The following is a 21,217-nucleotide window of genomic DNA, read 5'->3' on the forward strand; positions in this document are numbered from 1 at the left end:
CAAGCAGGTGGCTTGGCGGGGGTGGTGGGGGGAGACTTGGTTGGAACAGGACCTGATTCTGGAGGACGGTTCATTATTGGGGGCACCCACTGGGCATAGGGTTGGCCATCCAGGGTGAGGGGTGCAGTCTGTGGTCAGAGCGCAGACAGCTGTTAATAGCAGTAACACTGGCCCGTCCAGCCCTGACTCTAGCCATCCCGAGGAGCCCGCCCTGGCCACTCCCAGGCCAACACTCAGCCTTCACCGCCTGCTTCATTGCATCTTGCTTATCAGAATATTGAGTCATTCATCTGGCAAATGTTTATTGAGCATCTACTGTGTGCTAGGCAGTTCTATTAATAGCACAGGGATATGGCAAGGATCACAGCAAACGAAGAGCTCTGCCCTCGGGGACCTTCTGTTCTGCAGCCAGCCTGGTGGCCGGGTGGGTCTCATCCTGCTTGCCCTGTGGATGGGGACTTCTGGAACAGCGGCGGAGTCGGGCAGTGTGGCGTGCTCGGTGGTCAGACAACATGGGACACATCCCATCCCGCTCCCAGGGCATGCCCTGTTTCCCCAGCTTTCCAGAAACGGGTTTAGAGAACTCTCCAGAAATCCTTTTCCTTGGTCATGTCTTCCCTCTTCATCCAGATGAGAAACTCACTCTGACCTGTTTGCTTCTCCCCCCAGCACTTTCTGGCCCTCATCTCTCCCCGATTTTCCTGGGACCCACGTAGGTGCAAAACACCTGCTCCTCCATCCTTGTCTTCTGGTAATGTTTTTAGTTTGCTGTTGACGTGGCCTTGCCCCCTCCGTGTGTCCTGGATTGGGGTGGGCGGGAATAACGAGGTGATTGGGAGGGCTCATTGAGCGACCTGTGTGCCAGGCTCTGTACACGCTGGCCCGTGTGGTCCTGCCACAGCTCTGTGAGTTAGCGGTCATGTTTTCAGCCCCATGCAAAGGTGCAAGCACTCAGACAGCGTGGTTCTGTGAACATGGGTGTGTGGTGCCCCCCAGGAGCAGGGTTTTTAGCGAGGCTGCTGACACATAAACACACCCCCACCTCCAGAAGCAGAGGAGAGGAGCCCAGGGCCAGGGCAGGTAGCTCAGCAAGGACCCAACACGCTGCAGGTGGGGCCAGTGAGTGTCACTTCTCCAGCGAGGGTCAGAGAGGAGAGAGGCAAGAGTGTTGCAGGGGCGAGGGTCTCACGAGCTGGGGTGCAGCAAGAGGGAAGGAACAGGTGGATGCCTGTCTGCAGGAGAAGCCGTGTCCATGTGTAGAGCTGCTGTGGACCAGGGGGAGGCAGGGAGGGCACAGGGTGGTGATGAGATGGAGAGAAGGGGTCCTGGACTCGGGTGCAACAAGAGGGAAGGAACAGGTGGCTGCCGGTTTGCAGGAGAAGCTGTGCCTGTGTGTAGAGCTGCTGTGGACCAGGGGGAGGCAGGGAGGGCACAGGGTGGTGAGATGGAGAGAGGGGGTCCTGGACTCACATGAGTGCCATCTTTTCCCGTCGCTTCTTCTGCTTTGCCGCCTGGGCAGTGGGCTGGCACCAGAACCGGCAAGTAGGGGCATTGGGAAAGATCCCTCAAGATTTCCCAAGCCTAAATTGCTCCTTGTGGTTCTTGTTCGCGTCTGCCCCTGCTACCTGGGACCTCCTCCAGCATCCTCCTCCCCAAAGACTTCTCTGCCTTTCTGAAGGAAGACCAGGCTGTTTCTGTATCGGGAGGTGGTGGGGATAGGGGTGGAACTTGGAGCCCAGATGGAGTTCCTCGGCTGAGTGCTGGCTCTGCGTGGTTATCTATTGACTGGCTGTGAACGCAGAGCCCACGGGGAAATGCTGGCCGCCCCTCTGATTTGGGTGGCAAGAGCTGCTGCTGCTAATACATTAGACAGCTGCATGGACGCTGCTGTTATGAGGAGACCCAATTACATGCCTCTGTGAAAATCCAGCGGCTGGCTTCCTGGTGGAGGGAGATCCCTTCCGAAGGCTGTCCCGGGCGGGACGTTAGTCTCTGGGGCAATGCCAGTGAGTCAGTGAGCATTAACTGAGCACCTGCTGTGTGCCCTGAGCATTAACCGAGTGCCTGCTGTATGCCCTGAGCATTAACCGACTGCCTGCTGTATGCCCTGAGCATTAACTGAGTGCCTGTTGTGTGCCCTGAGCATTAACTGAGTGCCCACTGTATGCCCTGAGCATTAACTGAGTGCCTGCTGTATGCCCTGAGCATTGAGTGCCTGCTGTGTGCCTTGAGCATTAACTGAGTGCCTGCTGTATGCCCTGAGCATTAACTGAGTGCCTGCTGTGTGCCCTGAGCATTAACTGAGTGCCTGCTGTGTGCCCTGAGCATTAACTGAGTGCCTGCTGTGTGCCCTGAGCATTAACTGTCTGCTGTGTGCCCTGAGCATTAACTGAGTGCCTGCTGTGTGCCCTGAGCATTAACTGAGTGCCTGCTGTGTGCCCTGAGCATTAACTGTCTGCTGTGTGCCCTGAGCATTAACTGAGTGCCTGCTGTGTGTCCTGAGCATTAACTGAGTGCCTGCTGTGTGCCCTGAGCATTAACTGAGTGCCTGCTGTGTGCCCTGAGCATTAACTCAGTGCCTGCTGTGTGCCCTGAGCATTAACTGAGTGCCTGTTGTGTGCCCTGAGCATTAACTGAGTGCCTGCTGTGTGCCCTGAGCATTAACTGAGTGCCTGCTGTGTGCCCTGAGCATTAACTGAGTGCCTGTTGTGTGCCCTGAGCATTAACTGAGTGCCTGCTGTGTGCCCTGAGCATTAACTCAGTACCTGCTGTATGCCCTGAGCATTAGCTCAGTGCCTGCTGTGTGCCCTGAGCATTAACTGAGTGCCTGCTGTGTGCCCTTGGCTGTATGCAGCCATTTCAGGGTGTGTGGATGAGGGTGTGTCCGAAAGCCTGAGCTGCTGTTCCCGGCTGGCCTGAGTCACGCTGCTTCTGGGTGGAAATGGAGACTCACTCCCTGCCAACTGTCCCATTGGAAAGTGCAGCAAGTCGCTGAGAAGTGGGGCCGGCCCAGCCGACGCCATGCTGCCACTGGCTGATTTCTGCTGCTGGGCACTGTCCATGCAGGGATCATCCACCCAGCACATTGCTCATGGCTGAGGCTGAATCATAGCCCTTCTCACCAACTGTGCCAGCCCCAGGCCATGGGGCATCTTCATTCAGACCCATTTCTTTTCTTTTCTTCTTCTTGGTTTTTTTTTTTTTTTTTTTTTTTGAGATGGAGTCTTGCTCTGTTGCCCAGGCTGGAGTGCAGTGGCACAATCTTGCCTCACTGCAACCTCCACCTCCCAGGTTCAAGCGATTCTCCTGCCTCAGCCTCCCAAGTAGCTGAGATCACAGGCCTGTGCCACCACGCCTGGCTAATTTTTGTATTTTTAATAGAGACAGTTTCACCATGTTGGCCAGGCTGGTCTCAAACTCCTGGCCTTAGGTGATCTGCCCGCCTCGGCCTCCCAAAATGTTGGGATTACAGGTGTGAGCCAATGCGCCCAGCCAGACTCATTTCTAACAGTCCTCTAAAGACACTGTCTCTGGGAAGACCAATGAAATCGAGAAAAAGTATCTTGAAGCTGCTAACCCACCTCCGACAGGACAAAGCGTGCTTCCAGAGGGAGCTTTCCAATAGCTCCTTCTAGGAGCTGCTATTTACTGGGCATTCACTGCAGACCAGGCCCTGGCTGAGCACTTCTTACGCCTGTTCTCACCTCATCTGCCTAAGAGCGCTGAAGTCAGGGACTATTTGCTTCAATTTTTTTTTTTTTTTGGAGACAGAGTCTTGCTCTGTCACCCAGGCTGAAGGGCAATGGCGTGATCTCGGCTCACTGCAACCTCCGCCTCCAAGGCTCAAGCAGTTCTCCTGCGTCAGCCTCCCAAATAGCTGGGATTACAGGCGCCCGCCACCACGCCCAGCTAATTTTTGTATTTTTAGTAGAGATGGGGTTTCATCATGTTGGCCAGGCTGGTCTTGAACTCCTGACCTCAAGTGATCCACCCACCTCAGCCTCCCTAAGTGCTGGGATTATAGGCGTGAGCCACCGCGCCCGGCCTGCTTCAATTTTCAGGTGAGGAACTTAAAAGAGGAATGAAGAGAGGTTAACATGCCTCATGCAACACAGCTGGGCAGTAGCAGGTTGCCCACTCCCCAGACCTGGGCTTCGACCACCGGGCTCTGCTGCCTGCTGTGTGTTTCTGCTGCACCTAAACCTAAATCACTCTGCATGACCTTGCAGCCGAAGCCTGAGTTCTGGTGTTCAGCGTCTCTCAGGCCCAGGCCCCAGCTTTGCTCTCCCATCTGATCTTCAGGATATCTGACCCAGAGGCCTCCAGCCAGCCGGGCTGATCCACTAACGCTTCACTGACTGTGTGCCGAGCTGCTTCTCTTTTCTGTCTTTGCCCATTCAGTTCCTGCTACCCGAGTGCCACACTCTCCTCACCCCTCTCTATCCAGTGATTTCTCTTGATCCTTTAAGGTCTGTCTGGGATCTTGTGTCTTGCAAAAAGCCTTCGTTGACATTTTGGTTTTAAGATGTGTCCATGAATTCTTTGATGCTTCTCTCTTCAAGAGGTCGAACTTGTTGGCTGCGGTGGCTCACACCTGTAATCCCAGCACTTTGGGAGGCTGAGGCGTGAGTTTCGCTTGAGCTCAGGAGTTCAAAACCAGCCTGGGCAACATGATGAAACCCTGTTTCTACTAAAAATACAAAAATTGGCTGGGTGTGGTGGCAGTGCTTGTAGTCCCTGCCACTTGGGAGGCTGGGGTGGGAGGATCGCTTGAGCCCAGGAGATCGAGACTGCAGTGAGCTGTGATCATGCCACTGCACTTCAGCCTGGGTGACAGAGTAAAGACCCTGTCTCAAAAACAAATGAAAATAAAAAGACGTGAAACCTAGGCCGGGCGCAGTGGCTCACGCCTGTAATCCCAGCACTTGGGGACGCCGAGGCAGGCGGATCATTTGAAGTCAGGAGTTCAAGACCAGCCTGGCCAACATGGTAAAACCCTGTCTCTACTAAAAATACAAAGATTAACTGGGTGTGGTGGTGGGCGCCTGTAGTCCCAGGTACTTGGGAGGCTGAGGCAGGAGAATCGCTTCAACCCAGGAGGCGGAGGTTGCAGTGAGCCGAGATTGCGCCACTGCACTCCAGCCTGGGCGACAGAGTGAGACTCCGTCTCAGAAAAAATAAAATAAAATAAAATAAATACTGAAAAGCACAAAGGGAAAAATCATCTGTACCTTCAGCCTCATTTTGTTGTGTATCCTTTGGGATATTTTTCTCCGTGGGGGTGATGCATGCCCTCAGATGCAGTCCCGTGCCTGTCTATACAAACACATTCTTTATGTTTCATGGAAACAATGGGATCATCTTGTTCAAAACTCTATTTTTCTCACTTAGCAATGCACTGTGAATCTTTGCAGTAGCATCATGGACACAGACCTCCTCTTGTCGTAGTTTATTGTGTGAGTGTACCCGTGTGCCTTATTTACTTTTCCTTTCATGGTTGGGTACTTCCCCCATTGCTTAGACTTTTTGGCCCTTAAACAGTGCTGGGACAAACATCCTTGTACATGTGTTCTTGTGGCATGGCCCGGATATTGTTCTAGGGTAAATTCCTTAGCGTGGGTTTCCTGGACCAAAGGACGTGGATATTTTAAACGGTTTGGATACATGGTGCCTTTCGGAAAGCCGTATCAGGTGCGCACTCAGCAGAGTTCCTGCAGCCCTGGGCCTGCAGACTGGACACAGTGGCTGTACTGTTTCTCATTCCTGCCAGCAATATGTTCCTGCCACATATCCTTGCCAACACGGGTTGATCTGATAGTGAAAGATGTTATCTTACTGTGATCTTAATTTCTTTCATAACTAGAGAGGTTGGGTTTGTTTCCATGTGTTCATTGGTTATTTTATGTGTGTCCTTTAATCATTTGTTCATGTCCTTTGCACATTTTTTTGTTTTTTTTTTTTCTTTTGAGACAGTCTCACTTTGTCGCTCAGGCTGGAGTGCAGTGGTGGGATCTCAGCTCACTGCAGCCTCCACCTCTTGGGTTCAAGTGATTCTCATGCCTCAGCCTCCCGAGTAGCTGGGATTACAGGTGTGCGCCACCACGCCCAGCTAATTTTTGTTATTTTTAGTAGAGACAGGGTTTCACTATGTTGGCCAGGCTGCTCTCGAACTCCTGGGCTCACGTGGTCTGCCCGCCTCAGCCTCCTAAAGTGCTGGGATTACAGGTGTGAGCCACCACTGCAGCAGACCCCTCATTTATTGATATAATGGCTTTTGGATAGATTGAGGTATGGTCTTCCAGATCATTTTCTATGAATTTATATGCATACATTATATACAGTATCTTTTTTTTTTTAAGAGATGGAGCCTCACTGTGTCACCCAGGGTAGGGTACAGTGTCATGATCATAGCTCACTGCAGCCTTGAACTCCTGGGCTCTAGCAACCCTCCTTGCCTCAGCCTCCTGTGTAGCTAGGATTACAGGTGTGAACCACCGTGTCTGGCTGTTTTTATAAAATTGAGATTATATTCAATGTATTGTCTCTGATTTCCTCCACCCCTCAACTTAATATATCTTGGAGAGTGTCATATGTAAGCAACATGAATCTGTTGCTGTCTTTTTGAATGACTGTATAGTTTTTTTGAACAGCTTTATTGAGATATAATTTACATATCATAAAGTCACCCATTTAAAGTGTACAATTTGGCCAGGTATGATGGCTCACGCTTGTCATCCCAGCACTTCGGGAGGCCAAGGCGAGCAGATCACCTGAGGTCAGGAGTTCAAGACCAGCCTGGCCAACATGATGAAACCCTGTCTCTACCAAAAATACAAAAATTAGCCGGGCATGGGGGCGCATGCCTATAATCCCAGCTACTCCGGAGGCTGAGGCAGGAGAATCGCTTGAACCCAGGAGGTGGAAGTTGCAGTGAGCTGACATCGCGCCATTGCACTCCAGCCTGGGCGAAAAGAGCGAAACTCCGTTTCAAAAAATAAAAAATAAAATAAAGTGTACAATTCAGTGGTTTTTGGTGGTATTCACGGAGCTGTGTAACCACCATCATAATCAGTTTTAGAACCTTTTTATTGCTTTGAAACGAAATCCATACCTTTTAGCTATCACCTTCCAATCCCCCATCCCCCTCAGCTTAAGCAAGCGCTCATCTTCCTTCTGTCTCTATGAGGTTGCATACTCTGGACATTTGATTAAAATGGAATCATGGTCCTTTATCTCTGACTTTTGTCTTTTTTAAATTTTTTTTGAGATGGAGTCTCACTTTGTCACCCAGGCTGGAGTGCAGCAGCGCGATCTCGGCTCACTGCAAGCTCCGCCTCCCAGGTTCATGCCATTCTCCTGCCTCAGCCTCCTGAGTAGCTGGGACTACAGGCGCCCGCCACCACGACCAGCTAATTTTTTGTATTTTTAGTAGAGATGGGGTTTCACCGTGTTAGCCAGGATGGTCTCGATCTCCTGACCTCGTGATCCACCCGCCTCGGCCTCCCAAAGTGCTGGGATTACAGGCATGAGCCACCACACCTGGCCTCATGTAAGAGTTTTTGTGTGGACGTGTATTTTCCATTGTCTTGTGTAGGTGTCTAGGAGTGGCACTGCTGGGTCATGCGGGTACAGAGGCAGGTTCTTAACTGCTTTTCTGTACCTCCTCCTGTAGTGAGGGAATTTGTCATCCATTTGGTTCACATATCAGTACTTATTTATTTATTTATTTATTTATTTATTTATTTATTTTACTTATTTACTGAGAGGCAGTCTTGCTCTGTTGCCCAGGCTGGAGTGCAATGGTGCGATCTCTGCTCACTGCAGCCTCTGCCTCCCAGGTTCAAGCGATTCTCCTGCCTCAGCCTCCCAAGTAGCTCAGATTACAGGCACCCGCCGCCACACCCAGCTAATTTTTGTATTTTTAGTAGAGACGGGGTTTCACCATGTTGGCTAGGCTGGTCTTGAACTCCTGACCTCGTGATCCGCCCGCCTCAGCCTCTCAGAGTGCTGGGATTACAGGCGTGAGCCACCGCACCCGGCCCTATCTCTACCTTTTTTCATTTGGTGTAATGCATTCAAGGGTCAGCAGTGTTGTGGCAGGTATCAGTATATGTTATTTTTAATGGCTGAATATTATTCCATCGTATGGATATAGCACATTTTGTTTATTCGTCAGTTGATGGACATTTGGGTTGTACCCACTGTTTGGCAAGAGTGAATACTGCAGTAGTGAGTGTTTGTGTACAAGTATTTGCTTGAGTACCTGCTTTCAATTCTTCTGTGTATATTCCTGGGGGTCGAATTGCTGAGTCGTGTGGTCATAATTCCGTGTTGAACGTTTCAGGGAATTGCCAAATGATTTTCCACAATGGCTGTACTGTTTGACATTCCTACCAGCAATAGATGAGGGATCTGATTTCTCCACAGCCTTGCTCACGCCTGTGATAGTCTGTGTTTTGATCGTGGCTATGTTAGTGGTACGAGTGGTGTCTCATTGTGGTTTTGATTTGCATTTCCTGATGACTAATGGCTTGAGCGTCTTTTCATGTACTTGTTGTTCCTTTGTATGTCTTCTTTGGGGATATGTGTATTTAGATCCTTTGCCCGTTTTTAAATTGAGCTGTCTTTTTCTTACTGAGTTGTAAGAGTTTGTTTTTGTAGAGACACGTCCTTTATCAGATATACAACTTGCAAATATTTCCTAGCATTCTGCGGGCTTTCTTTTGACTTTCTTGAGAGTAAGTATGAGGAATTCGTATTAACTTTTCTTTAAACGTTTGGTAGAATTTACAAATGAAGCCACCTGGGTCTGGGCTTTTCTTCGTGCGTCGTTTTTTTGATCATTAATTTGATCTTTTTACTTGTTATATGTCTTTAGATTTTCTATTTCTTACTGAGTCAGTTGTGATAGGTCATGTTTTTCTAGGAATTTGTTCATTTTATCGAAGTTATCTAATTTATTGACCTATAGTTTATAGTACTTGTATTTTATTCTGTGAGTGTAGCTTCTTTTAACCAATTTTCTGCAGACATTTAAGTTGTTTTTATTTTTTACTGTTAGAAACGATGCTGCAGTGAACATTTGAGCCTGTCTGTCTTTGTGCACATTGCAAGTGTGTTAGAGGATGGATTGTTAGATGTGGAATCGCGTGTCAGAGGTCTGTGTGTTTAACATGTTGATTGTTTCTGTTGCATTATCCTCCTCCTGTTCATCTTTCTATCCGTATTGATTGGTATAAGCTCTTTACGTCTGCTAATCCTGGTCTCCTAAGCCTGGAGATGGTAAGAATGCCCCGTGTGGGTGGTGCACGTGCACCTGAGCAAGTTGGAAGAGGAGGTTTGGCATCTGGATGTTTGGCGGCTCACTTCTGGTCAAGGGAGTTGGGCGCGGGTGCCCTAAGCCCACCCCTGTACATTCATACGTGGGGTTTCTAGATGCCAGATCCTGAACTGCTGGTAGGTCAGAGCTTTTTGCCTCTGACACGCTGGCTTTGGCCTGACAGAGGTTGTCTGGAGTCAACAGCAGGGCTGGGTCTCTCCAGGGACTTCACCAGGCTCCTTCCCAGGGCGGGTCTGGGAATTCTGGGAGCAGTGGGAGCTCCAGGCAGTTCTGGCCCATGGGTGCCTGCAGAGGTAGGAAGAGTGCTTGGAGTCCCCACCTCTGCCTGAAGAAGAACCGAGGACACACACACTGTTCCTCATCCCTGCTTTCTTTTCTCTCGTCTTCACTGGGGACTGTCTGTTCTGGGCACTCATTACCTCCCGGCTTCGTGGTGCCCAGATGTGGGCAGTGACATTAGTCTGAGGAGGAGTAGCTGTTTTCAGGGGATAGGAAGTGGGGTGGCCTCTGTGTGTTTCGTTGGGGTAGAGTTGCCAGCCCCTCATGCTTCCATTCCGCTTCCCTTTTCTCCTTTTTGTTTTTCCTGGATACACAAGGGTGGCACCAAAGTAGGTCAAAGGTTTGGACAAGTGCAATTGGGATTTTAAAAATAACCCACCTAGGCTGGGCGTGGTAGCTCATGCCTGTAATCCCAGCACTTTGGGAGGCCAAGGCGGGAGGATCACAAGGTCAGGAGTTCGAGACCATCCTGGCCAACATGGTGAAACCCCGTCTCTACTAAAAATACAAAAAAATTAGCCGGGCGTGGTGGTGGGTGCCTGTAGTCCCAGCTACTCGGGAGGCTGAGGCAGGAGAATGGCGTGAACCCGGGAGGCGGAGGTTGCAGTGAGCTGAGATTGCGCCACTGCACTCCAGCCTGGGTGACAGAGCGAGACTGTCTCAAAAGAAAAAAAAAAAAATCCCTCTTGGCCGCTGGAGGCCTCGGTTCAATGGTGTTCAGGCTTTGCTTCACCAGCTTTAGGGTGCCACAGTGGTGCCTTGCGGGCAGGGGACTGGGCAGGCAGAGGCAGAGGTGGCATAGCAGGCCCTCCCTCTCCTTCCCTGGCTGCTGTGGCCACAGCGACCCTGCTTTCACCGGTTGGTTTTCTGTATCAGGGTGTGGAACGCCGCTTGTGTTGGACACCTTGGCCCCACTCTTGGGTTGAAAACATCCTAAATATGGCTCCTGCCGGAGGCTGAATCCCGAGGACGACAGGCGTTTGCGGAATTTGGCTCTTCCCAGGGGCCGGCAGGCCCCTTTCCTTGACAGAGGCTGAGTGTCTGCTCCCCCAGCACCATTCATTTGCCAGCCCAGCTGTGTGCCTTAGCTTCTCTCCTGTTGTATGGGGTGTTTGGCCCTCTAGCCCTGCAAAGGCAAAATCAAATTATCTTCTCTGTTGATCCAAATGAATTTTGTCCCTGGGGAAGCCCCAGGCTCAGCTTCCTGATAGTTGGTGAGGAAGAGGCTTTCGCTGTGGACCTCCCGGCTGATCCCTGTCTTTCTGTCCCCCTGCTTTTGTCTTTCAGTCGTCGGAGTTCTTTGAGATGCTGGAGAAAATGCAGGTGAGTACGTACCCCCACCGTGGCGGGGAAGAAGCCCAGCCCCAGATGTGGGTGGCATAGGGACCAGGCAGAATCCACGGGCAGAAGCCGAGTGCCCTGGAGGGAGGGGCAGAGAAGAGACAATTGCATCCCCTTGGCCCAGACAACCTGAGGCCATTTTGCTGTTGAGGGGTACGGAGCACTTTGGGAAGACTCCTGCGGAGGGACAGGGAGGATAAAAGCAGAACTTCCCCAGCAGGGCAGCTGGGGAGGCCATAAGCCCTGTGGATGTGGAGGAGGATTTGAAGGGTCCATTGTTCCTGGAATGAGCCGGAAAGAAGGCCTGAAAGAACTAGCTGCTTCTTGGAGGAGTCATCTTGCATAGGGAGGCAGAGGGGTGGGGTGGGAGGCTGGCCTGTGTTCAAATCCTGCACCAGACACTTACTAGCACCAGTTCCTTTCCTGTGCTAAGCTTCCATAAGTAAATAAGAATGAATGCACTCACTTACACGGTGGTTGGGGTGAAATGAGATAATCGGTGTAAATACTTGGTAGACACTACATAAAAGTTGGTGTGTGATGTGGGTTTGGGGATTCTTTGCTGTTCCTCACCAGGGTCAGGGCTCCCAGGTAAGAGCTGCTGTCCTGGGGAGCATGTGCAGAGGCCCAGAAGGGTTCATTGACATGGGCGGGAAGACTGGGAAGACAATGCTGATAATACACCTGTAGCTCAAGCACTTCACTGGGCTCAGAGGTTGACAGGCGTCATTTCTTCCTGCTAAGGCCTTCAGAAGTAGGTATATTATTATTATTATTATCCCCATAGGACAGGTGAGAAAACTGAGGCACAGAACAATTAAAGGCAGCACTCGAAGGGTGCGTGGCTCATAAGTAGCTTCAGAGCCAGAGTCCAGCCATTATGTCATGATGCTTTTTACTGTAAGTAGGTGCTCCAGGCTCAAGGGAGGAAGATTCTGCAATAATGGTCTGGAAGTCCTAGGAGGAGGGGCAAATATAGCACCCACGGCAGTCCTGAGATGTGGGCCAAGCAGCCAGGTGTCCCTGAGGGTGGGGAGGGAGGGGAGACGCTGTTTGAAGGGAAAGTATTGTTACTGCCGTGTCACCGAGAGCCAGTTATTAAAAATCGTCCTCTGCGCCCAGCAGCGTGCAGACGACAGACTCATCTACGCATTTAGGGAACTTATCATCAGCTTGCGGAAACCAGGCTGGCATGTGCCTCACAGTGAGGGGTGGGAGATGGTATATAATCAAGTGCTCCATTGCTTGGAGCAAAGCTGGGATTTTCGCCTCTAGTCAGTGGGATCCTGGCACTCTGGGAAGCTGGCAGGGGGTTTGCAGCCCACTCAGCCTTCTCTCCGGTTGCTCCTCAGATCCTCTCTTCCTTCTCCCCCCGCTGGAGTCCCCTTCCCACAACTTTGCCCCACACAGGGTCTCTCTGAGCACAGCATTCAGCCCCAGTTAACCAGCCTCAGAGTGTCCTGTTGTGTAGAGGCTGCAGGGCTTGTCTGTTCATGTAGATCGGGTGCTTTCTAGGGTAGGGTCTTGTTTTATTCTCCCTCTGTCTGTGCAATGGCTGATCCCCCTGGGTGGCATGCCTGTTCCCTTTCAGTTGAGACTGTTGAAGCCAAATTTCTGGGTGTTTAAGTCCCTACCATGTGCCCCCTGGGCCCAGCCTCAGAGGGTTCACTGTTAGTAAGAAGCTCACGTATGGGGCACTGCTGGCCATGGAGTGCCCGCGTCGGTCTTGAGCCTGGGCTCCATCTCTCTTCATCTTGCACTTGTGGAAATTGAAGCTCAGAGCAGTGAAGCGCCCGGGTCACTTTGCTAGTTGTGAAGAGCTGAAACTGGAATCCGGGATTCCCGATACCTAGCCCAAGAGTCTAGGAACTGGGAGAAGGCAGAAGCTTTGGATTCCTGCAGTCCTGGGTTCAGGTTCTAACCCTGACGCTTTCTAGCTCAGTATCTTCAGTCAAGTCGGTTTCCCCTTCTGAGCCTTAATTTCTTCACTGAGGGGAGAAGGGGAAATAAAGATAATACCTATTGTGGCCAGGTGCGGTGGCTCACACCTGTCATCCCAGCACTTGGGAGGTCGAGGCAGGTGGATCGCCTGAGGTCAGGAGTTCGAGACCAGCCTGGCCAACATAGTGAAACCCTGTCTCTACTAAAAATAGAAAAATTAGCTGGGTGTGGTGGCTCACGCCTGTAATCCCAGCTACTTGGGAAGCTGAGGCAGGGGAATCTCTTGAACCCGGGAGGTGGAGGCTGCAGTGAGCGGAGATTGCGCCACTGCATTCAGCCTGGATGACAGAGCAAGACTCCATCTCAAAAACAAAACAAAACAAAAAAAAGACAATACCTCTAGCAAAATAGCACATGGAGGAGAGAGGGCCCCGTGCTGGGCAGTGGCTCTGCGGTAGGTTATTAGGGGAGGGAGTGGCGTGGGGAGGGAATGGGAGGAAGTTTGTTCTGCCCTCGGGGCTGTTCCCAGACAGGGATGACTAATGCAGGCCAAACAAAACAGACTCCTGCCCTCACTGCTCCCACCCGCCATCTGCCCAGTGTGCCAACTGGGACAGGGTCTGTAGGGCCACCCAGGTGGCTTTGTGTGTGTGTGAGAGGAGCGCCTGTCCAGTGGGAACGGCCCTCCCACGCCCTCCTGAACAATGCTGCAAGGCGACTCAGCCCAGGGAAGTCCGCAGAGGCTGCATGTCAATCCACCCAGTTAACAGGAGCCCTGCTGTCCACAGTGTGGGATACGTCATGCGCTTGGTGAGCCGGTGACCCGGCTTCAAATCTAGGCCCTGCCACTCACTGGCTATGTGACCTTAGGCAAGCAGCCTCCTTCTGGAGCCCCAGTGTCCTCGCTGGTGGAAAATGCTGTGAGTTTCAAAGGAGGCCACAGAGAGAGCTGGCTTGGGAAGGTCAAAATCCCTGTGCGTTAGTGTTGTGACCAGGCAGACGCTGCTTCTGGACTCCTTCTGCTTCAGAGGGGACCTATTTCTTCTAGTTTGTGTACCGTCTCGTACTGTCACCCGATTTTCTCAGATAGTCTTGGAAACACCACGTGTTCCCCTCCTGCACAACACGGTTAAGTCAGAACTCAATGATAGAACTGCTGGACCGGGGTCAGGCACAGTGGCTCACGCCTGTAATCCCAGCAGTTTGGGAGGCTGAGGCGGGTGGATCACATGAGGTTGGGAGTTCAAGACCAGCCTGGGCAACATGGCGAAACCCCGTCTCTACTAAAAATGCAAAAAACTAGCTGGGCATGGTGGCACATGCCTGTAATCCCAGTGACTTGGGAGGCTGAGGCAGGAGAATCACTTGAACGCGGGAGGTGGAGGTTGCAGTGAACCGAGATCCCACCACTGCACTCCAGCCTGGGCAACAAGAGTGAAACTCCATCTCAAAGAAAAAGAAGAGGCTGGGTGCAGTGGCTCATGCCTATAATCCCAGCACTTTGAGAAGCCAAGGCGGGTGGATCACCTGAGGTCAGGAGTTCAAGACCAGCCTGGCCGACATGGTGAAACCTCGTCTCTACTAAAAATACAAACATTAGCTGGGCGTGGTGGTACATGCCTGTAATCTCAGCTACTCGGGAGGCCGAGGCAGGAGAACTGCTTGAACCTGGGAGGTGGAGGTTGCAGTAAGCCGAGATCATACCACTGCACTCCAGCCTGGGCAATAGAGAGAGACTCCGTCTCAAAAACAAACAAACAAACAAAACTGTTGGACAGGGCACTGCTCCCCAGAAGTGAATTCTTCAGATACCTGTAGATAAACTCCCTTAGTCCAGTCCCGGGCATCATATCTGATCCTTGCAGTCATCCTTCCATTAGTGAGATGAAAGGTGAGTGTCTAATCCTCATTTTACAGATGACACGGGGGGCTCCAAGAGGCTACGCTTTGTCAAGGGTCACAAATAGTAAGTTCGCAGCAGAGTGAGGGCCAGCACCAGGCCTCCTGCCTGTCCCTTGAAGGCCTGTTGGCATGGGGTCTAGAGCGCTGGCTCTGACACCAACAGGCATGACTTCCTATGTTTCCCTTCCCTTACTGGCTCTGTGACCCTAAGGATTTTTTTTTTTTTAATTTTTTTAATTTGAGACGGAGTTTCGCTCTTGTTGCCCAGGCTGAAGTGCAATGGCGCAATCTCGGCTCACTGCAACCTCTGCCTCCCGGGTTCAAGCCATTCTCCTGCCTCAGCCTCCTGAGGCTGCGCCACCACGCCCGGCTAATTTTGTATTTTTAGTAGAGACAGGGTTTCTCCATGTTGGTCAGGCTGGTCTTGAGCTCCTGACCTCAGGTAATCTGCACGTCTTGGCCTCCCAAAGTGCTGCGATTACAGGCGTGAGCCACTGTGTCCGACAAGACAGATATTTAAGCTTTGAATGATAATACCGCCTCCTTCATGATGATAATGACCCCCAGCATTTATTATATACCAGTCAGTGTTCCAAGTGCTCAACCCATTGTTAACCTTTAACCTTCACCACCATAGTCGATGCCATCATCATTCCCATTTTACAGATGAGAACACTGAGTCACAGAGAGGCTTCTGTGACGTGCCAAGGTCATCAGGCTGATAGGTGGCAGTGTTGGGATTTGAACCCCGGTGATCTGGCTCAAGTCTATGCTGTTAGCCCAGCGGCGCTGTTGCCTCACCTGAGGCTGCTGTGAGACCTGCCCCTGGCCAGGTGTGATGTGTGCAGGCCCAGCACGGGCCAGCTTTTGCTGCTGCTCTTGTTACTAACCCCCTGTGAGGCCAGGTGCTCTTTATCTGGCCCTGTCTTCTGACCTTTGCTTTTCTGTGGATCCTGTTTTCCTTGTTTCTATAGGGGATCAAGCTTGAAGAGCAGAAGCCGGGACCCCAGAAGAACAAGGTGGGCTGGGTGGGTGAGGGGGTGGCCAGACGGCCTTGGTGAGGGGCTAGGGCGAGAGGAAGGCAGGAGGGGCTGCCGGGGTGCTGGGGTCTTCTGTCTCACACCTGTCTAACTCTGACTCGCACCACGGGCCGCTTCATGACTGCCTTGTTAGACCAGTGAACGGTGGGCAGCAGAGGGGTCCTGGCTTGATGCCTTAGGGCAGCTTCAGAGCAGGCTGGGGGTGGAGGCCTCGGTGGGACCTCAGGCTTGGCCGTTTGGCCCGGCTCTTCCCTACCCTGTGCAGTGTGTAAGAGTGTCAGGCTCTGTGCCCCGGGTTCCAGGGGGCAGTCAGCTCTGAGCTTCCCAACCCAGGGGTGCCGCTTATCACTTGGAGGTCAGTCCTCCTGCCTGGAAAGGGGTGCTGGGGGAGACTAGGGGTCGTTTTCCAGAATGAGCGTTCTAGGATGAGAAGCTGGTATTACGAGGAGTGAGAAGTTCAGCGCCTTCGGACACTGCATCATCAGCTGCAGGGTTTATGTTTGGGTTCTGTCAGTTTGGAGAAGAACATGGGGGATGTTAGATTCCAGAGCTGATTCTGAGCTGTTCTTCCATTGAATGTTCCTCCCTCAAAGCCCCCCCAACAACATATCCCCCTTGCAAGACCTGGAAACAGTGGTCAGACTTTACGGGCACTGCCGGGACTAACGGTGGCATCATCTGGTTTGTCTTGCAGGACGACTATATCCCATACCCCAGCATCGACGAGGTAGGTGCCCTCCCCTCACTCCCACCTGCCCTGCAGCCTGCTCTGGGTCCCGTCCCTGGGGAAATGATGGCGATGGCCTGTGCCCAGCCCCCCAGGGGAGAGAACCTTGGGCCTGGGACCTCTCTTTCTGACTTTGCCTTTGTAACCTCAGCTTCTCCATGTGTTAAGTTGGGGGTGCTCATCTAGGCCTTTCAGCCCTGGGGCTGCAGGGTTGGTGAATGAAGCTGGAGGTGCTGTCGGGCTTGGAGGAGGGGTTCATGTCACTGCCTTTGGCCTCAAGTACCAGTGGGTACCAGGCCCCACTCCTGGGAGCAGTGCAGAGGGGACACCGCCACCAGCCCCCTCCCTCCTCTGCGGTCCCAGGGCCCGCTGCAGCGCACGACCCTCCCTCTGCCTTCAGGTTGTGGAGAAGGGAGGCCCGTACCCTCAGGTCATCCTGCCACAGTTTGGGGGCTATTGGATCGAGGACCCGGAGAACGTGGGCACCCCAACATCGCTGGGGAGCAGCATCTGTGAGGAGGAGGAAGAGGACAACCTCAGCCCCAACACATTTGGCTACAAGCTCGAGTGCAAGGGTGAAGCCAGGGCCTACCGGAGGCACTTCCTGGGGAAGGTGAGGCTGGGGAGAGGTGCTGCTGGGGGTTGGGGGCAGAGGCCGGGGACTCTAGGAGAGAGGAGGTACCAGGCGGTAGGGGATGGGGAGAGGCTGGGGGAGGCTGTGGGAGAGGAGCTGCCGGGGGTGGGGGTGAGGCTGGGGGAGGCTGTGGGAGAGGAGCTGGCGGGGGTGGGGGGAGGGGCTGGGGGAGGTTGGGGGACAGAGGAGCTGGCGGGGGTGGGGGAGGGGCTGGGGGAGGCTTGGGGGACAGAGGAGCTGGCGGGGGTGGGGGGAGGGGCTGGGGGAGGCTTGGGGGACAGAGGAGCTGGCGGGGGTGGGGGGAGGGGCTGGGGGAGGTTGGGGGACAGAGGAGCTGGCGGGGGTGGGGGGAGGGGCTGGGGGAGGTTGGGGGAGAGAGGAGCTGGCGGGGGTTGGGGGAGGGGCTGGGGGAGGCTGTGGGAGAGGAGCTGGCGGGGGTGGGGGGAGGGGCTGGGGGAGGTTGGGGGACAGAGGAGCTGGCGGGGGTGGGGGAGGGGCTGGGGGAGGCTTGGGGGACAGAGGAGCTGGCGGGGGTGGGGGGAGGGGCTGGGGGAGGCTTGGGGGACAGAGGAGCTGGCGGGGGTGGGGGGAGGGGCTGGGGGAGGTTGGGGGACAGAGGAGCTGGCGGGGGTGGGGGGAGGGGCTGGGGGAGGTTGGGGGAGAGAGGAGCTGGCGGGGGTTGGGGGAGGGGCTGGGGGCCCTGGGGGAGAGGAGCTGGCGGGGGTGGGGGTAGGGCAGAGTGCCCCCCTTTTCCTTGGCCTCTTACCTCCTTCCTAGTCTGTCCTTTTGTTGCTGCCTGCTGCTGTCTTAGTTGGAGAGGTCTGAGGGGCTGTGTCCTGGCATAGGGGACGGGGCAGGGGAGCCATGTAACAGTCAGGGAGGCCCAGTGCCATGAGTCCTTGTGGGGACCACCCCCCGCAAATGTTTTGGGAGGCGATGGAATGGGTAGTGTTTGGGGTGAAGGACGGTGGCTGGAGTTTTGACTGTTCGAGGAAAAATATGTTCTCACACCTCAAGAAGTCTCTGTTTCCATCTAAATCACGCAAATCTCTCCGTCCTCATTCAGGCAGGTCCTCTGAGTGCTTGTACTGGATAGTGTCTGCAAGCCTCTGATTGCTTAAAAGTGACAAAGTTAAATTTAAAAGAATAGATTCTGCCCTTCGGACTTACCAGGTTCTTGATGTACTGAGGGCAGATTCCGGAAATCTGTAGCCTGAGGCTGCTTTGCAGAGTCTCACATGACGGGAGGCTGCCTCAGAGCCCCTGGGTCTTGTTAGCATGCAGATTCCAGGGCCTCAGTCTGATCCAGCAGGTCTGGGGAGCTGTGTTTTTCGCCCGTGTTCCCCGAGCCAGGGAGTGACCCACTGGCCCAGGACACCTCCCAGCTCCCCTGGGTGGAGGTGCCAGGGTTCCTCCTTGCTGTCTTGCCCCAGATAGTGTGAACTGGTGAGGGCCGCCCCATGGGAATGAGAACGTGGACTCGGTATCTTGTGGTTAAGAACTTGCCCTTCAGAGTCAAGACAGATGTGCATTCCTGGATCTGTCCCTTACTCGTCGTGTGATCCTGGGCAGTGACTTAACCCCCCTGACCATTGGTTTTCCCATCTGTGAAACGGGGATGATGTTCTCTCCCGGATACAGCTGTGGTCAGGACTGAAGGAGATAGTGGGTATTAAGCCCCTGGCACGGTGCCTGGCGCCTCCTGAGGATCCGGCCGTTGGTACCTGTTAATGTCGTCGTCATTGTCATCAGTAGCATCCTTCTCTTCCTTGTTGCTGTGGGGCTTCTCCTGGTGAAGGAGGTGGTTTAGGGGGAACATATCTGGAAGGTTTCTTCCTCCTTCCTGCTCACACTCAGTTTCTTTTTTTAGGATCATCTAAACTTTTACTGTACTGGCAGCAGCCTGGGGAACTTGATCCTGTCCGTCAAGTGCGAGGAAGCAGAGGGGATCGAGTACCTCCGGATCATCCTCAGGTAGGGCTGTTGCGCTGCTTGAAGCCAGTTCTCTTCCAGGCAGGGCTCTCATCGGTGGTGTGGGGGCTGGGATGGGACTCAGAAATACCAGACTGACCAGTCTGGTCTGGGTGCACTGGCTGGCGGGGACAGGCCTGCTGGAATCCTGGGGCTGTGTCTGAAGTTGCCTAGCAGGGAGACCCACGCGATCCACCAGTTAGCTGACAGTCAGAGGGGCATCCAGGTCTCAAGGTCACCCGGACTGTACCGCTTCCTGCCCCTCTTTCTTACAAGTCCATGGCTCTGAGGAAGACGGGAAGAAAAGCAGGGATGGTTCAGTGTGACCCATCCTGCTGAGACGCAGCTCCGGGTCCTGGGAGAGGGTTTGCCAGAGTGCTGCCTGTGGTATACATCTTGCCAGGAAAGATAGTGCCCTGTGTGTTTGTTGTATGGGCTGGGTTCCCTGAGATGCACTGATGTTCACAACAGGAGCACTGATTTATAGCGGAAGCCAGGGCACCTCTCTCTGGATTGTGACCTTCTCAAGGGCAGGAACTGAAACTGGTTTCTGTTTGGTTAAGCTAACATGTTTTGTAAAACCTCCTCTGTACCAGGAACTGCGATAGGTGTTAGAGATACCATGATGGCTGAGACTTGGTCCCTGTTCTCTGAAAGGCATGTGGTTTCATGAATTTAATGTGTGTCACGGGTATGATTTTAGCAATATGCACAGGTTGCTATGGGGGCACGAAGGAATCTGTGTCTTATTTATCTCTGTCCCTGGTCGGGTGGTGCTTAGCAGAATGCTGTGAACCTGTCAGGCTCTCAATCCTTATTTGTGGAGTCTAATTGAAAATTCATAAAGGTATTTGGAAAAGAGCAATCACATTTTTTTTTCCTGCCCAAATTTTGAGATAAATATTGGAGGGAATAAGGACATATAACCCCACTTTGGGAAAGGTGGGGGTCCGTGGTTTCAGGATGTCGTCAGCACCCATCCAATCTTAGTTTGTTTCTTATCAAGAAAGGAAGCAATTTTCTCTACAGAGGTTCACTTGGCTGGAAATCATATTTGCAAGGCATAGAAGAGTCAATTAAATAGCAAGAGCCAATTTTCTGAGAGGTTAATACCTGGATCTCCATCTCCAAATAGGATTTCCAGCTAGGTGAACCTCTGTGAAGAAAATTGCTACCTTAATAAAAATCAGACCAAGACTGGGTAGGATTTTTGAATAAGATGACAATGGAATACAAAGATCTAACCCCCTTTTTCTAATACTGTATCCTACATTAGGACTGGAAATGCTGCTTCGGGGCTGGAAGCTAAGAAAGATGCCAGGCACACAACACGTACTTTGATGGTTTTTTGTTTTTGTTTTGTAATCTATGGGGGCAGTTAGGACTAAAAGTAGGTGAATATTAAGAGTTGAACCCCAGTTTCTCTTCCTTAGAAAGCAGTGTTGTGGCCAGGCATGGTGGCTCACGCCTGTAATCCCAGCACTTTGGGAGGTCAAGGTGGGCGGATCACAAGGTCAGGAGATCGAGACCATCCTGGCTAAGATGGTGAAACCCCGTCTCTACTAAAAATACAAAAAAAAATTAGCTGGGCGTGGTGGCGGGTGCCTGTAGTCCCAGCTACTCAGGAGGCTGAGGCAGGAGAATCACCTGAACCCAGGAAGCAGAGGTTGCAGTGAGCAGGGATCGCACCACTGCACTCCAGCCTGGGCGACAGAGTGAGACTCTGTCTCAACAACAACAACGACAACAACAACCACAACAACAAAAAGCAATGTCGTATGGGAATATATGAAGTTGGAGATTCTAGAAGAATCCTGTCCTCTTTAGGAGTGAGAGTGAGCCCTGGAATAGACAGGGATCTTTCCACATAGAATTACTTTTGTTGTCGTGGGTCAACAGCATTGAAATCAATGCCCCAGGAAGCCCAGCAAGCTCAAATGTGGCTCTCCCAGATAGAAAGCTAGTGGGTAGGGTGGTGACGAGAAGCCGTACACCAGCTCGGAAGTTGGGCAGTCACATCATGTACTTGGAGTGATTGCCAG

General features: G+C 52.6%; 1 protein-coding gene across 7 annotated transcripts in view; it reads left to right on the forward strand.

Annotated features, from left to right (window-relative positions):
* Window positions 1-21,217, forward strand: part of RAP1GAP2 (RAP1 GTPase activating protein 2) — a 289,357-nt gene that overhangs the window by 198,273 nt on the left and 69,867 nt on the right. For 5 of the 7 annotated variants that reach the window (XM_031003384.3, XM_031003383.3, XM_055367148.2 and 2 more), the window contains 5 exons: window positions 10,907-10,942; window positions 15,778-15,822; window positions 16,538-16,570; window positions 16,971-17,183; window positions 19,075-19,178. In XM_031003384.3, coding sequence (XP_030859244.2) covers window positions 10,907-10,942; window positions 15,778-15,822; window positions 16,538-16,570; window positions 16,971-17,183; window positions 19,075-19,178 — 431 coding nt within the window. The remainder of the gene's footprint in view (window positions 1-10,906; window positions 10,943-15,777; window positions 15,823-16,537; window positions 16,571-16,970; window positions 17,184-19,074; window positions 19,179-21,217) is intronic. The other 2 variants (XM_063700512.1, XM_055367146.2) reach the window with 1 other exon arrangement.

This window comes from Gorilla gorilla, chromosome 19, assembly GCF_029281585.2.
Source record: "Gorilla gorilla gorilla isolate KB3781 chromosome 19, NHGRI_mGorGor1-v2.1_pri, whole genome shotgun sequence".
Taxonomy (NCBI): domain Eukaryota; kingdom Metazoa; phylum Chordata; class Mammalia; order Primates; family Hominidae; genus Gorilla; species Gorilla gorilla.